The sequence below is a fragment of the Emiliania huxleyi genome (genome assembly GCF_000372725.1).
Source record: "Emiliania huxleyi CCMP1516 unplaced genomic scaffold EMIHUscaffold_811, whole genome shotgun sequence".
NCBI classification, from domain to species: domain Eukaryota; phylum Haptophyta; order Isochrysidales; family Noelaerhabdaceae; genus Emiliania; species Emiliania huxleyi.
Window position 1 is genome coordinate 1 of NW_005195931.1, and position 11,889 is coordinate 11,889.

The 11,889-nt window shown below is 65.2% G+C and overlaps 3 protein-coding genes across 3 annotated transcripts in view; 2 read left to right on the forward strand and 1 right to left on the reverse strand.

The window, feature by feature from the left end:
- Positions 1-3,714: 3,714 nt before the first annotated feature.
- On the forward strand, positions 3,715-6,181 carry EMIHUDRAFT_121189 (hypothetical protein; the record flags this gene model as incomplete). The annotated part of the gene is made up of 4 exons (XM_005759096.1): positions 3,715-4,085; positions 4,161-5,574; positions 5,647-5,850; positions 5,945-6,181. The coding sequence occupies 4 exons, from the start codon at positions 3,715-3,717 to the stop codon at positions 6,179-6,181; spliced, it is 2,226 nt and encodes a 741-aa protein (XP_005759153.1).
- Positions 6,182-6,479: 298 nt separating this feature from the next.
- EMIHUDRAFT_249682 (hypothetical protein) lies at positions 6,480-7,514 on the reverse strand (the record flags this gene model as incomplete). Its single annotated transcript, XM_005759097.1, has 2 exons — positions 6,480-6,734; positions 6,909-7,514. The coding sequence occupies 2 exons, from the start codon at positions 7,512-7,514 to the stop codon at positions 6,480-6,482; spliced, it is 861 nt and encodes a 286-aa protein (XP_005759154.1).
- A 1,148-nt stretch (positions 7,515-8,662) lies between these two features.
- Positions 8,663-11,889, forward strand: part of EMIHUDRAFT_372183 (hypothetical protein) — a gene marked incomplete at both ends in the record, with an annotated part of 7,409 nt that continues 4,182 nt past the window's right edge. The window contains one exon of the mRNA XM_005759098.1: positions 8,663-9,688. Within this exon, the coding sequence (XP_005759155.1) occupies positions 8,663-9,688 (1,026 nt within the window). The remainder of the gene's footprint in view (positions 9,689-11,889) is intronic.

The following is an 11,889-nucleotide window of genomic DNA, read 5'->3' on the forward strand; positions in this document are numbered from 1 at the left end:
GCGCGAGGGCGCTTCGGCTGTCATCGCCGCCGCCGCCGCCGCCGCCGTCGTCGTCGGATGAGAGCTCAATCGGTACTTCTGGCATATGAAGTGCGCGCGTGCACGGGCGCGCATCGCGATGCGGCTGCCTGAGCCCTGAAGAATTATGCGCGTCCATAGACCATCCGAAGAGGGACACCGTCGAATCAGACCGAGTGATGCCGGTTGGCGGTGGGTTCGGGTTCCCAGGCGTCTCGGGGCATCCAGTGAGTCATCATCACCCATACCGCGTTGGTGTCCAGTCCGAGCCTGGCTGTTCTTCACCTTCCTAACTAACTGGGTGGACGCATAGGACCAGGTAGGGGCGGGCCGCCACCGCTCCGCGTGCAGCGTCCAGCGACGGCTCGAGCCGATAAGGATATAGGGGCCGATTTTTTGCGAGTATTTTGCGAACTACTCGACAGTCCCCCTGAGGCCTGAGGGAGGGTGTAGAGGATGTAGAGTGTAGAGCGCTGTAGAGCTGTAGAGCTGTAGAGCGCTGTAGCGCTGTAGAGCTCTACATCCGCCGCGGGACGAACTGCGTGCGTTGTAGAGCGCTGTAGAGCGCGATTTTGCTGTAGAGTTTGTTGTAGAGGCTCTACAGCCCAACCGCCGGGAAGGCAGTGACTCAAAGAGGTCGAGCCGCACTAATGGGGTGTCTCCGAGCTTACTGGAGCTCTGATGGACGGCCCTGACTATCCCTGACACACAGACAGAGAGTCACTCTGACGGCACACAACACCCTATAACTGCGTCATGACCAGCCTGCCATGTGTCGCCGGTGCCGCATTCGTCGCTGTGCTTCAGGCGGTGGACTGTCGGCTGCGAGGACGGTCGCATTTGCGCGAGGCGAGGCGAGCATTGCTGCGCGTTGCACATGCGCCATGACTCGCGCCAGCGCGGGCAGGCGAGAGGCGACAGAGACGACGGGGTGGCGGACGAGCTGGCGGCGGGTCGGCGGGCGGAGGCGGGAGGCGGGAGGCGAGGGCGAGGGCGGGCAGTAGGGCGCGAAGTTTAGGCCGCTTGACCTTCGACGGGAAGGTTGCCCACAGGAGCAGCAGCAGCAGCAAGAGCAGCAGCAGCAGCAGGTTGAGGTCAAAGAGCAGGAGGATGTTGAAGTCGTAAAATTATTTGGTGAGGTGGTGGCAGCCAAACTGCTGGATCGTGTCTGCACGGCGGAGATTGGGGAGGTGTTGGGAGGTGATGGGAGGTGTTGGGAGGTGTGGGGAGATGTGGGGGAGATGTTGGGGAGATGTTGTGGTGTTGGGAGATGTGGGGGAGATGTGGGGAGGTGTGGGGAGGTGTGGGGAGGTGTGGGGAGGTGTGGGGAGGTGTTGGGAGATGTGGGGGGATGTGGGGAGATGTGGGGAGGTGTTGGGAGGTGTTGGGAGGTGATGGGGGGTGTTGGGAGGTGTGGGGAGATGTGGGGGAGATGTTGGGGAGATGTTGAGGTGTTGGGAGATGTGGGGGAGATGTGGGGGAGGTGTGGGGAGGTGTGGGGAGGTGTGGGGAGGTGTGGGGAGGTGTGGGGAGGTGTGGGGAGGTGTGGGGAGGTGTGGGGAGGTGTGGGGAGGTGTGGGGATGTGGTAGCAGGAGCAGCAACAGCAGCAACAGCACTCTCGAAGTGCGGTGGTGCCAGCCCAAGTAAGAAGTAAGAAGTAAGTAGTGAGTAGTAAGTAGTAAGTAGCTAGAGCAGGTCCCTCGCCAGCCGCCTCTCTCTCACCAGCACCCGGACCCAAAAGATGACGGGTGCCGCGGCGCGGTCGAGATTGTTCCGAGATTGTGTCTGGAGATAACGGGTGCCGCGGAACGCGCGAGATTGTGCCAAAAGATGACGGAACAAGACACGAAGGGAATGCCGGCCTTAGACCTGGGAGGAGCTACCTACATACCTACCTACTTACCTACCTACCCACCTACCCACCTACCCACCCTTCCTACCTACCTACCTACCTACCCTGCCCTACCCTACCCTACCCTACCCTACCCTACCCTACCCCACCCTACCCTACCCTACCCTACCCTACCCCACCCTACCCTGCCCTACCCTACCCTACCTGCCTGCCTGCCTGCCTGCCTACCTGCCTGCCTGCCTGCCTGCCTGCCTGCCTGCCTGCCTACCTGCCTGCCTGCCTGCCTGCCTGCCCGCCCGTACGCGCCGGCCCCGCCGATACCTGCTTGCGAGGCGGTGCTTGCCGCTCATCCTACATCCAAGACAGCATGCTCAGCGAGAGCATGTGCTCAGTCCAGGAAATTGGCGTCTGGCCAGACGTGTTGACGGCGGACTACCTGAGCTTAGGGAGGTTTCTATGGAAGAACTGGCCCCGTACATAGGTCGCGCAAACGCTGCACCACCCCGTCCGGCAAGGCCGTCATCACCGCCGCCACCCTTGCCACCCCCTCCCTCTCCGCATCCGCCATCGTCTCCGCATGGGGTCCCCTTCGGATGTATCGTGACATCTGACAACTGAATTTCCACTGGTTCGTCCTCCTCTGAGTCATCTTCCCCGTCCTCCTTCCGCTCGGCCCTTCGCTCGGTACGTTCGGTGTGGCTCACCCTCCATGCCGTGAACAGGCGCTTTATCCACCCTATATTCTTCTCTCGTTCCTCTGCCCGTGCCTTGGTCTTGTCGTTGTTTCGCACCCATGTCTGTATGGCAATCGAGGCTGCCTTCCCCACTACCTGTAGTTCACTCGTCACCTCTCCCGCGAGCTCCCTTCTCTTTCTTTCGGGTATGGAGTCCGTGAGTGCGGGTAGCGTGCAGGCAATCACGGGTGCTATTTTGTCGTACTCCTCTTCGGCGAGCGCCCCAAATCTAGACCCTTTCGCCTTTAAGGAGGCTGCCCTCGCTCGTCTCAGGAATGTGGCGGTGTCTTTTGAGTCCGGCGCCTCCCGTTCAACTCTTGCTGTCGCCCTCGCTGTGTGTTTGTCGAGCTTCCGCATAAAGTGACGCGCCTCTTCCTTATTTCCAGCGCAGCTGCCGCTCAGTATGTGCGCCAACGACGCCTGTGGTGGCTCACTGTCTTCTTGTTTCCAGTCGTCCCAGTCTTTCAGTTCCCCGCGTCTCCTCCTTGCCTCGCGCGCCTCTTTTGCGACCTCATCCCTAGCCGCTTTGCACGCTCTGCATCCCCAGAACGCACTTCTCGTGGCGGGGCCCCTCACTCCCCGTTTCTTTTCCCCCTCTAGAATACGCCTGTGGTGTGCCCCATGTGTCGTGCGAGGAGTTCCTGTTAAAATTCTTTTTTTTGCACAACACTGGGCACTGGGCTTGAGGGAGTTTTGTTGTAAAATTCTTTTTTGCCTGTCTGCTGTGGGAGAAATGCGTTTTTAAATTCTTTTTTTGGGGTGCGAAGTGAGTGTGCCTTGTGATGCGGCCGAATGTGTGTGCTTGCGCCACGCTGCTTGCAGCCGCATTCCACCCGTACGTCCGAGCCCCACCGTACGTCCGAGCCCCACGTGGCTGCTCTGCAGCTGAAAGCAGCAGAGCACGCGTCGCAGCCGAAGCCAGCGCGCGCTTCGCACGAAGCGGCGTGCTCAGATTGGCAGAGGCAGCCGCGCCGCCCGACGACGCGGCTCTCAAGCTAGCAGAGGAGCGGGCAACCGTCGCCACCGCCTCGGCTGAAGCGGCAAAGGCAGCACTGGCCGATCTCGTGAGCGCTAGAGCCGCAGCATGGGAGACGCAACGGAAGGCAAACATGAGGGCAACGGCAGAGGCACGCAGTCTGAGGACGGCTCGCAACGCAGAGAGGAGCGCAGTGGCCGCAGAGGCGACCGCCAGAACAACCGCGGCCGCCGCGGTCGAGGCCAGACGCGTGGCCGAGAGCGAGGCAGCGGCTGCCGCGCAGGCCGCCGATGCGGCCGCCGCTCTCGTTGGCGAGGAGGTGGTGGACGCCGGTCTCGCGACCCGACGGGCGGTGGAGATTTGCGCAGCGGCACGGGCGAGGGCAGAGGCCGAGGCCAAGGCGGCGGCGCAGGCAGAGGCGGCGTGGCGGGCGAGCGAGGCGGCCTTGGCCAAGGCGGTGGAAGAGAGCCTCACCGCAGAGCGGGCGAGCGCCGAGGCGGGAAGGTGCAACTGTGCCTGACCCCGCGCCACTCCCAACGCTCTTTCCTTCCGAGCCCTTGCCCTCGCCCTCGCCACCAGGGTGAGATCGGCGGCGCAGACGGAGGCCAGGGCAAAGGCAGCGACGGCGGCGCGAGCGGCTGCGGCGACCCGCGCGGCCGCAGAGGCGTGTGCGGCGGCGGCGGCGCGGGAGGCGGTGGAGGTCGCTGCGGCGGAGGAGGCCAAGGGGGAGGCGGCTGCCAGGGCGACGGCCAGGGCGAGCGCGGAGGCCGAGGTGAGAGAGGCGGAGCGGGCGAGGCGGCTGGCGGAGGACGCGAGGGCGAGGGCGGCGGCGGAGGCTGCGGGCAAGGCTGCGCTGCTGGCTAGCGCGACAGCGGGCGTGGCGACGGCGGCGGAAGCAAAGGCCGCGGCGGCGGCGAGGGGGGCGGCGGAGGTGCGGGTGGCGGAGAAGGCCCTTGCAGCGGCAAAGCGCAAGGCGGCGGAGGAGGAGGCTGCGGCAGAGCGGGCGCAGGTGGCGGCGGAGACGGTGCGGCTCGGTGCGGAGAAGGCTGCAGAGACGGCAAGCGGTGCGGCGGCGAGCGCAGTAAAAGATGCGACAGCTGCGGCGGCGGCACTCGCCGCCGCGGGCACAAAGGCTGCAGCAGAGGCGCGCGCGGCGGACAGCGCAAAGGGAAGCGCCCAGGTGGCGTCTGCGGCGTGTGGGGCGGCTGCGGCGGAGGCGCGCGCGGCAGCAAAGGCGTTGGCGGAGGCGGAGAGGGCGGTGGCGCAAGCCCGCAAGGGTGAGGAGGCGGCGAAGGCGGCGGCGGAGAGGGCGGTCTCGGGGATGGTTGGGGCGGCCGAGGCGGTGGCGGCGGCCGAGGCGAGGGCCTCGCAGGAGGCGGAGGGCAAGCTGAGGGTGGTCTCGCTGGCGCAGCAACGCGCTCGCTCGACGCTCAAGGCGGCGGAGGCGGCGAGGGAGGCGGAGGTGGTCAGGGCAGAGGCGGAGGCGGCAGAGGCGGAGGGCCCGGCTGCCAAGCTCGGCCTCGCCAAGGGCCGGAGGGCGGCGGCGGCGGCGGAGGCGGCAGTGGCGCGGGCGGAGGCGGAGGCGAGGGCGGCTGCAGAGGCGAGGGCGGCGGCGGAGGCGCAGGCTGCTACCAAGGTGCGGCTGGCGGCGGAGGAGAGCGCGGCGACCGAGGCGGAGGCGGCCGAGGCGGCCAAGGCGGCGGCGGAGGCGCTAGAGCTGAGGGAGCGTGCGGCGCGACAGGAGGCCAAGACGGCGGAGGCGGCGAGGGCGGCGGCGGAGGAGGCGGCGGCGGCGGCGGCGGAGCAGTTTGCGCGGGCGAGCATGTCGCCAGAGGAGCGAGCGGCGGAGAGGGCGGAGGAGCGGGCGGTGGAGTCGGAGGCGGAGGCGGCAGAGCTGCAGCGGAGGAAGGAGCGGAGGGCGAGGGAGGAGCTGGCGCGGAGGAAGGAGGAGCGCGCGGCACGCGCCGAGGAGGAGGCGTGGCGTGGCGTCGAGGTGGCTGTGGCAAAAGTGGAGATGGCACCCACGTGTGCCCCATGACGCCTCCTCTCGGTGCGCCCTGCGCAGGACGTGCTCGCCAGGCTGGACGCGGGCGAGACCCTCACGCCTGACGACGAGGCGCGGCTCGAGGCGGCGCGGGCGGCCGTCGACGCTCTCAAGAGTGAGGAGGCGGCCAAGGCGGTCGTCGGTCTGGGCAGGTCGCTGCTGGGCGCTCTCTTCGACTCGGAGGCGTCGCGCGCCAGGCGGAGGGAGGAGGAGAGGCGAGAGCGGGTGCGCCCCCGCCGCCCCGGCCCGCTTGCTCGTGCTCTATCGCCACGCAACCTCTCTTCCCCTGCCCTCAGCCGCCTCTTCTCCCCGCGCCCAGATGAGCCTCTTCGAGGCGGAGCTGGCCGTCCTCGGTGTGGGGGTGGAGGAGGCCGTCGCGATCGACGAGGCAGGGCTGAGGCAGGTCTTCCGTGCGCGATCCCTAGAGCTGCACCCCGACGTGGTGGGTGCAGGAGCGGAGGTGGGGCGGGACGAGGCGGGTGGCGGCGGCGCTGGGGTGCCGACGATTTACGAGCTGAACGAGGCGTACGAGGCGGTCAAGAAGGTCCTTAGCTGAGTGCATGGAACACTGAGAGATGGTTTGTCATTTTCCACAGGAGGGTTACACCCTCCCTCAGCAGTCCCCCTCACGGCTAGGAGCCCGAACCCTGGTCTTCACAGACCTTGTTTGAGAAGAAAGTACCTCTACATACACAGACGATGGTTCCCTTTTTTGCACGCAGCGAGGCCAGAGCGCGACAAGCCGGCCGATTCGAGGCGGGGGACTGGTGCACCAAGCGGGGGAAGTCTTGGGTCCACGCGGTCCCCTTGATGAAGCCGAGCCTGCTCAAGGTCCCCGAGCATGAGTGTCCATACTACTCAACTTTCGTGTTCATTGTTAGGCTGGCGACACCGCACTTGGGCGAGTTGAATCGCACATAGAAGTAGCCGTTGTGAAGCCGACCGGCGCCCCAAGAGTTGCGAACAATCCAGACCGGGCCGCCCACCGCTGAGTCATCGTAACCCACCAGTTGCACATTATGGTTGGGTTCTTTGAATTCGCAGTTGGTGTCTTCAAGAACGCAGTCCTGCGCTGAGGTGCAGGTGTAAGGCAGTTTGAGTATGTTATCCTGTGCCATGGAAAGGATGACAGGCGAGTGCTGGATGGCGCGGCGGAGCTGATTTTCAGAATTGGGGCAGAGTGCCTCAGAAACGGAAGCCGACCACCCACAGGGGGCTGCCGGCACGCCCAGGAAGGAGGAAAATAAACGGCCCGGTCCACCTTCATCTGGTGCCACGGTTACCAGAGTAGTGCCTGGCTCCGGGGTAGCACATCCTGTATTGGAGTTCTCTGGTGGCTCTCGGTTGGTTTCTTCGGACACGAGCCCGCCAAGGTGGCGCATCCATGCCCAGGCCACCGCCGGGTGGGAGCCGGGAAGTTCAGATCCTACCGCTTGGCACGACGAGCTTTCTTCGAAGCACGGGAAGAACCATGGAGGGACGAACGGAAGGTTGGGCAAGGCTGAGGTTGGCGTGCTGCTCGCCAGCGCACACGACCACGCCTGATGCGTGCTCAGATTCGTGAGCCGGCCATACTTGATCGCAGCCAATGATTCCACTTGCTCCGTCGCTGCAACTGCCCAGCACGTCTCCCGGAATTGCTTCTTTACCGCCGTCACTTTCCCCTTGGTTCGCCAGTCAATCGAAGCGGTCTCTGTAGAAAGATCAAAGTCCGCATTGTCGACAAAGACTTGGAGGGCTGCTGCAAAGGCTGGAGCATCGAACCCCGTGGGAGACCGGGCCGCCACGTTTGACGTTCCGCCAAGGATGGCGGTTGCGAACAACGTCTCTCGAGTCGGGGTGGCGTTAGATGCGGTCTCAACAGAGGCCGATGCCCCCAGGCCGAGCATCGTGGGGAGGCATAAGAAGGTCTGCATGAATGACGTCGTTACGTGCACGCAGGAGTCGCACCGGCTCGCACAAATCGTTTCTGTCGGCGTGCACAAATCGCACAACTCAGAGAATGTTACAACAAAACTCCCTCGCACAACACTGGGCACGGGACTGCCCACTGGCTGTGTGTCTTGTGAGCTTGTTTGTGTCTGTGTGTCGCTCGTGCGTGTCGTCATCATCTGTCTTGCGTCCACCCATACCGCGTTGGTGTCCAGTCCGAGCCTGACTGTTCTTCACCTTACTATATACATACATACATACGGGACTGGCGCGCACTGGCACTAACACAGGTACACCACGGGAGCCGCCTAAGCGACTCCTGCGAGGGTGGCGAGGCACTTAGCTCCGTGCACCCGCCCACCCCCGCCACAGGCAAGCTCATTCACGACCTGCTCTGCGATGGCCGTGTGAAGAACGACTGAGATGCGCTGCTTCTGCAGCCCCAGCCAGCCCTTGGTGGTCCAAGTCACCTCATCGAGGTACTGGGCCCGCGTCAGCTTGTTCTGTAGCACGTCCGCCGCTCTCCGGAGGATCTCACGGACCCCCTTTCCGCTTTCCGAACCCGCCGAACGATTCGAACAGCAGCAGCTGCACTTCGACGCCCTTGTCTTCCCGGGCCCGGATTCGCCGACGGCCCCGCTAAATCTCTCTCTTGAGTACATGCCGCATCTCACTTCTCAGACGTTTCACCATAATATCTCTCTCCCTTGCGCGGCGATCTGGACAATGGTACTGCTGTCGCCCCCCTCCCTCCGCGTTGCTTCCCTCGTCGGGAGTGTCCGTCGGGAGGGCGTCGTCCGCCCACTCGGCAGCGTTTGGACTGAGAGTGTGAATGGAGCTTGGAGGGACACGTCTCACGTGCGGTTCAGACGGCCACCACACAGGGATTTTAAGGAGAGGGGTGTGGTGCGCTAGCCGTCGCCCACCCTTGTGGGAGGACGGCACGCCGCCACCACACAGGGATTTTAAGGAGAGGTGTGTGGTTGCCCAGTGTTGTGCGAGCTTGTAATTACCGTGAATTCTTTCTTTCCTGCTGAAGTTTCCCCGCGACTTGTGAAATTCTTTTCCGCCTGTGTCCTTGGGCAAAGTCGATCGCCTTCTCACGATGGGCTGCTTCTCCAGCCGCGTCGAGGCCCCGACCGAGGAGCTGCCCGGCCCTCCCGCCGTCGAACTCGACGCTCCGACGCCCGCCGACACCGCCCCGCCAACGCAGCCGGCGGCCGCCCTCCCCTCCGCCACCGATCTCGGCGTGAGCGAGAAGAAGCTGGAGCTGTGGCGCAAGCGCGGCGGTGGCGACCTCGAGCCGGTCCTCGCGAGCGGCGCCGTCGCCGTCCTCGACGCGCAGTGGGTCATCAGCCACGCCGAGGCGGGCGGCGTCCTCACCCACCGTCAGGCGCTGCCCAAAGAGGCCTTCCTCTCTTTCGCCGACCTCGTCGAGGCGACCGACGAGTATCACCTTCCCGTCGCCGCGCTCTCCTACCCGTGGCTGACCAAGGACCACCCCGACCCGCGCGGAGCCAACCTCGCCCGCGTCGCAAGGGCGCTGAAGGCCCTGCTCACCTCTCCGTCCATCCCGCGGCTCGGCGTCTTTTGGGACTTCGGCTCGCTGCACCAGCACCCCGACCCCCCCAACGGCGTCCTGCGCACCGAGGAGCAGAACGCGCTCTTCAAGCAGGGGCTGAGCTGCCTCGGCACGCTCTACTCCCACGAGCACACTTGCGTGCTGCGGCTGACCTCCTTCCCGGACGGCCACAAGGCGGAGGATCAGACCGAGGGCACCAACGTGGCCAAGTACTTTGACCGCGGCTGGTGCGCCACCGAGAACGCTTGGGCGGGCCTGACAAAGGCTGGCTACCTCTCGCTCGACCTCGGCAAGATGCGCGCCGGCAAGGAGTACGACTGCGACAGCCTCCGAGACGACTGCACCCAAGGCGGCGGCCGGCGCCCTCCGCTGCTGCCGTCTGCGTTCGCGGCGGAGCTGGAGTCGAAGAGCTTCACCAACGGCAAGGACGACAAGCCGCTGGTGAAGCAGCTGTACGAGGCCGCCTTCGAGGAGCAGTTTGGCAAGGCGACCGCGCTGCACTACGCCAACCTCGGCTGGGGCGACGCGGAGGCGGCGCAGCTGGCGGAGGTCCTCGCGAGCGGGGCAGCGCCGCGGCTCGAGACGCTCTTTCTCCGCGGCAACAAGATTGGCGACGAGGGCTGCAAGGCGCTGGCCGCCGCCCTCAAGGAGGGGGCAGCGCCGCGGCTCGAGTACCTCGATCCCTACGATAACGAGATTAACGACGAGGGCTGGAAGGCGCTGGCCGCCGCCCTCAAGGAGGGGGCCGCCCCGAGCTTGAAGGCGCGAGACGCCCCCCCTCGCCACACGCCCCTCCCCCGCCCAATGCTCATCGCACCTCCCCTCGCGTGCAGTACCTCGAGGTGGGCTACAAGAACAGGGAGCAGCCTGAGCTGGTGGCCGTGTGCGAGGAGCGCGGCATCAGGCTGCTCTGAGCCTCTCCAGCCCCGGCCGGGCGGCAAGGGCGCGGGTTCCTGCGGGACCGCCGCGCGAGCACGGCAGAGAGCAACAGACCCTGCGGCTACCCTGCGGCTGCGGAGCACGACGCACAGCGGCGGTGGGGGGGGGTGCGGGGGGGGGGGGGGGGTCTGCGTCTCTCGGGCGCGCTTCGTACGCTTGGGACAAGAGCGTCGGAGCGGGCAAGTTGGCGGGGGAGGGGGAAGTGGGGTCAGGGTCTGGTTGGGCGAAAGACACACGGGAGACAATCGGGGGAATAGATGATGCAAACCGGGGACATCGATGGCCATTCGGATTGGTGTGTTGCACGTGATAGTGCACGTGTGACTGTGAGCACCACGCCGCGGGGGGTCCGGGGAAAGCGGTTTGGGGAGGGAATGTTGACAGGAGCTCCAATCCCTCCTCTGGGCTGTCTGTTTTATTTCTTTCTTTCTTTGCGAATAGGCAGGAGCGAGTTCGCGCTGCGTTCGTTAGGCTCAGACGGCACATCCCCACATTTCTTGTTGGCATCTAAAAATCTCAAGTTCGCGCTGCCTAGCTCAGTACACGGCGAGTTCGCGCTGTGCGGGAGTGCGGCCCCTGCACCGCGAGGCTCTTGGCGGAGATTTTCGAGGGGAGGAGGACAGGGTCCACACCTGCACGAGCAGGATTCATACATACATACAGAGAGAGACAACCCCCTCTCTCTTTTCTCCCAGTAAGCTAAACGTACGTACGTACATACAGGATTTTGGAAGGACGATCAAACAATACGAAAGGGAGGGATGGTGGCTCACTGTCTTCTTGTTTTCCAGTCGTAAAGAAAGAAAGAAAGAAAACAGACAACCCAAGGGAGGGATGGGAGGACGGTACGCCGCCACCACACAGGGATTTTAGGGGAGAAGTGTGGTGTAAAGAAAGAAAGAAAACAGGCAAACCCAGACGAGGGATGGGGGAGGAGGACCGGGTCCCCACCTGCACGAGCAGAAGTGTGGTGTAAAAGAAAGAAAGAAAGAAAACAGACAACCCAAGGGAGGGATGGGAGGACGGCACGCCGCCACCACACAGGGATTTTAAGGAGAGGAGTCCCGTTCGTGCGAAGCATCGAAAAATTCTTTTAAAAATCCGTCTTGTCCTTTCGCCTGCGGAAACGACCAGGGCTCCCTAGATGTCACCCCGGAAGCTCCGAAGAGTTGCCACCTCCAGTGGTCACCTGCACGGCGCATCTTCGCTATGCCAGAGACCCAAGCTATACGGCGCCGGACTGGGTCCCCCCCCACCCCCCCCGCCCCCGCCCCCCGCCGCGCGCCCCCTCCGTCCCGGCCTTACGCACATGGCATTCACAACGCCTTGCACCCGGCCCGCGGCCGGCTCCGCCTCGTCACCACCCCCCCTGACCGCCCTGCAGCCCCTGCGCAGGCGTCGAAGTCTTCGAGCGACGCGTCGGGTGTGGGCTGCTTCCTTGCCCCGTCACCCGCCGCCCTCTCGCCGGCCGCCTCACCGCGCACGGATCGCTCGCCTGCTCGCCGCCGCCGCCGCGTGTCCCCGCGCCGCCAAGCTTGCCCCCTCTCCTGACACGCACCCCGCGCAGACGGCGCTCCGGGACAGACGGAGCAGCGACCGCGCACCGGTCGCTGCTCCGCCCCTCCGTCGCGCGCGCCGCGTGCGCGCTGCCGCCGCCGCCGCCGCCGCTGCCGCCGCTCCGTCCTTCCCTCAGTGTGTCTCATGAGGGTATGTGGTGTGTGCGCGCGCAGCGTGTGCACGGCGGGAATCCACACCCCTGCCCTCAGTCGCGCGCACGCGTGCGCCGCGCGCCGCCGCCGCCGCCGCCGCCC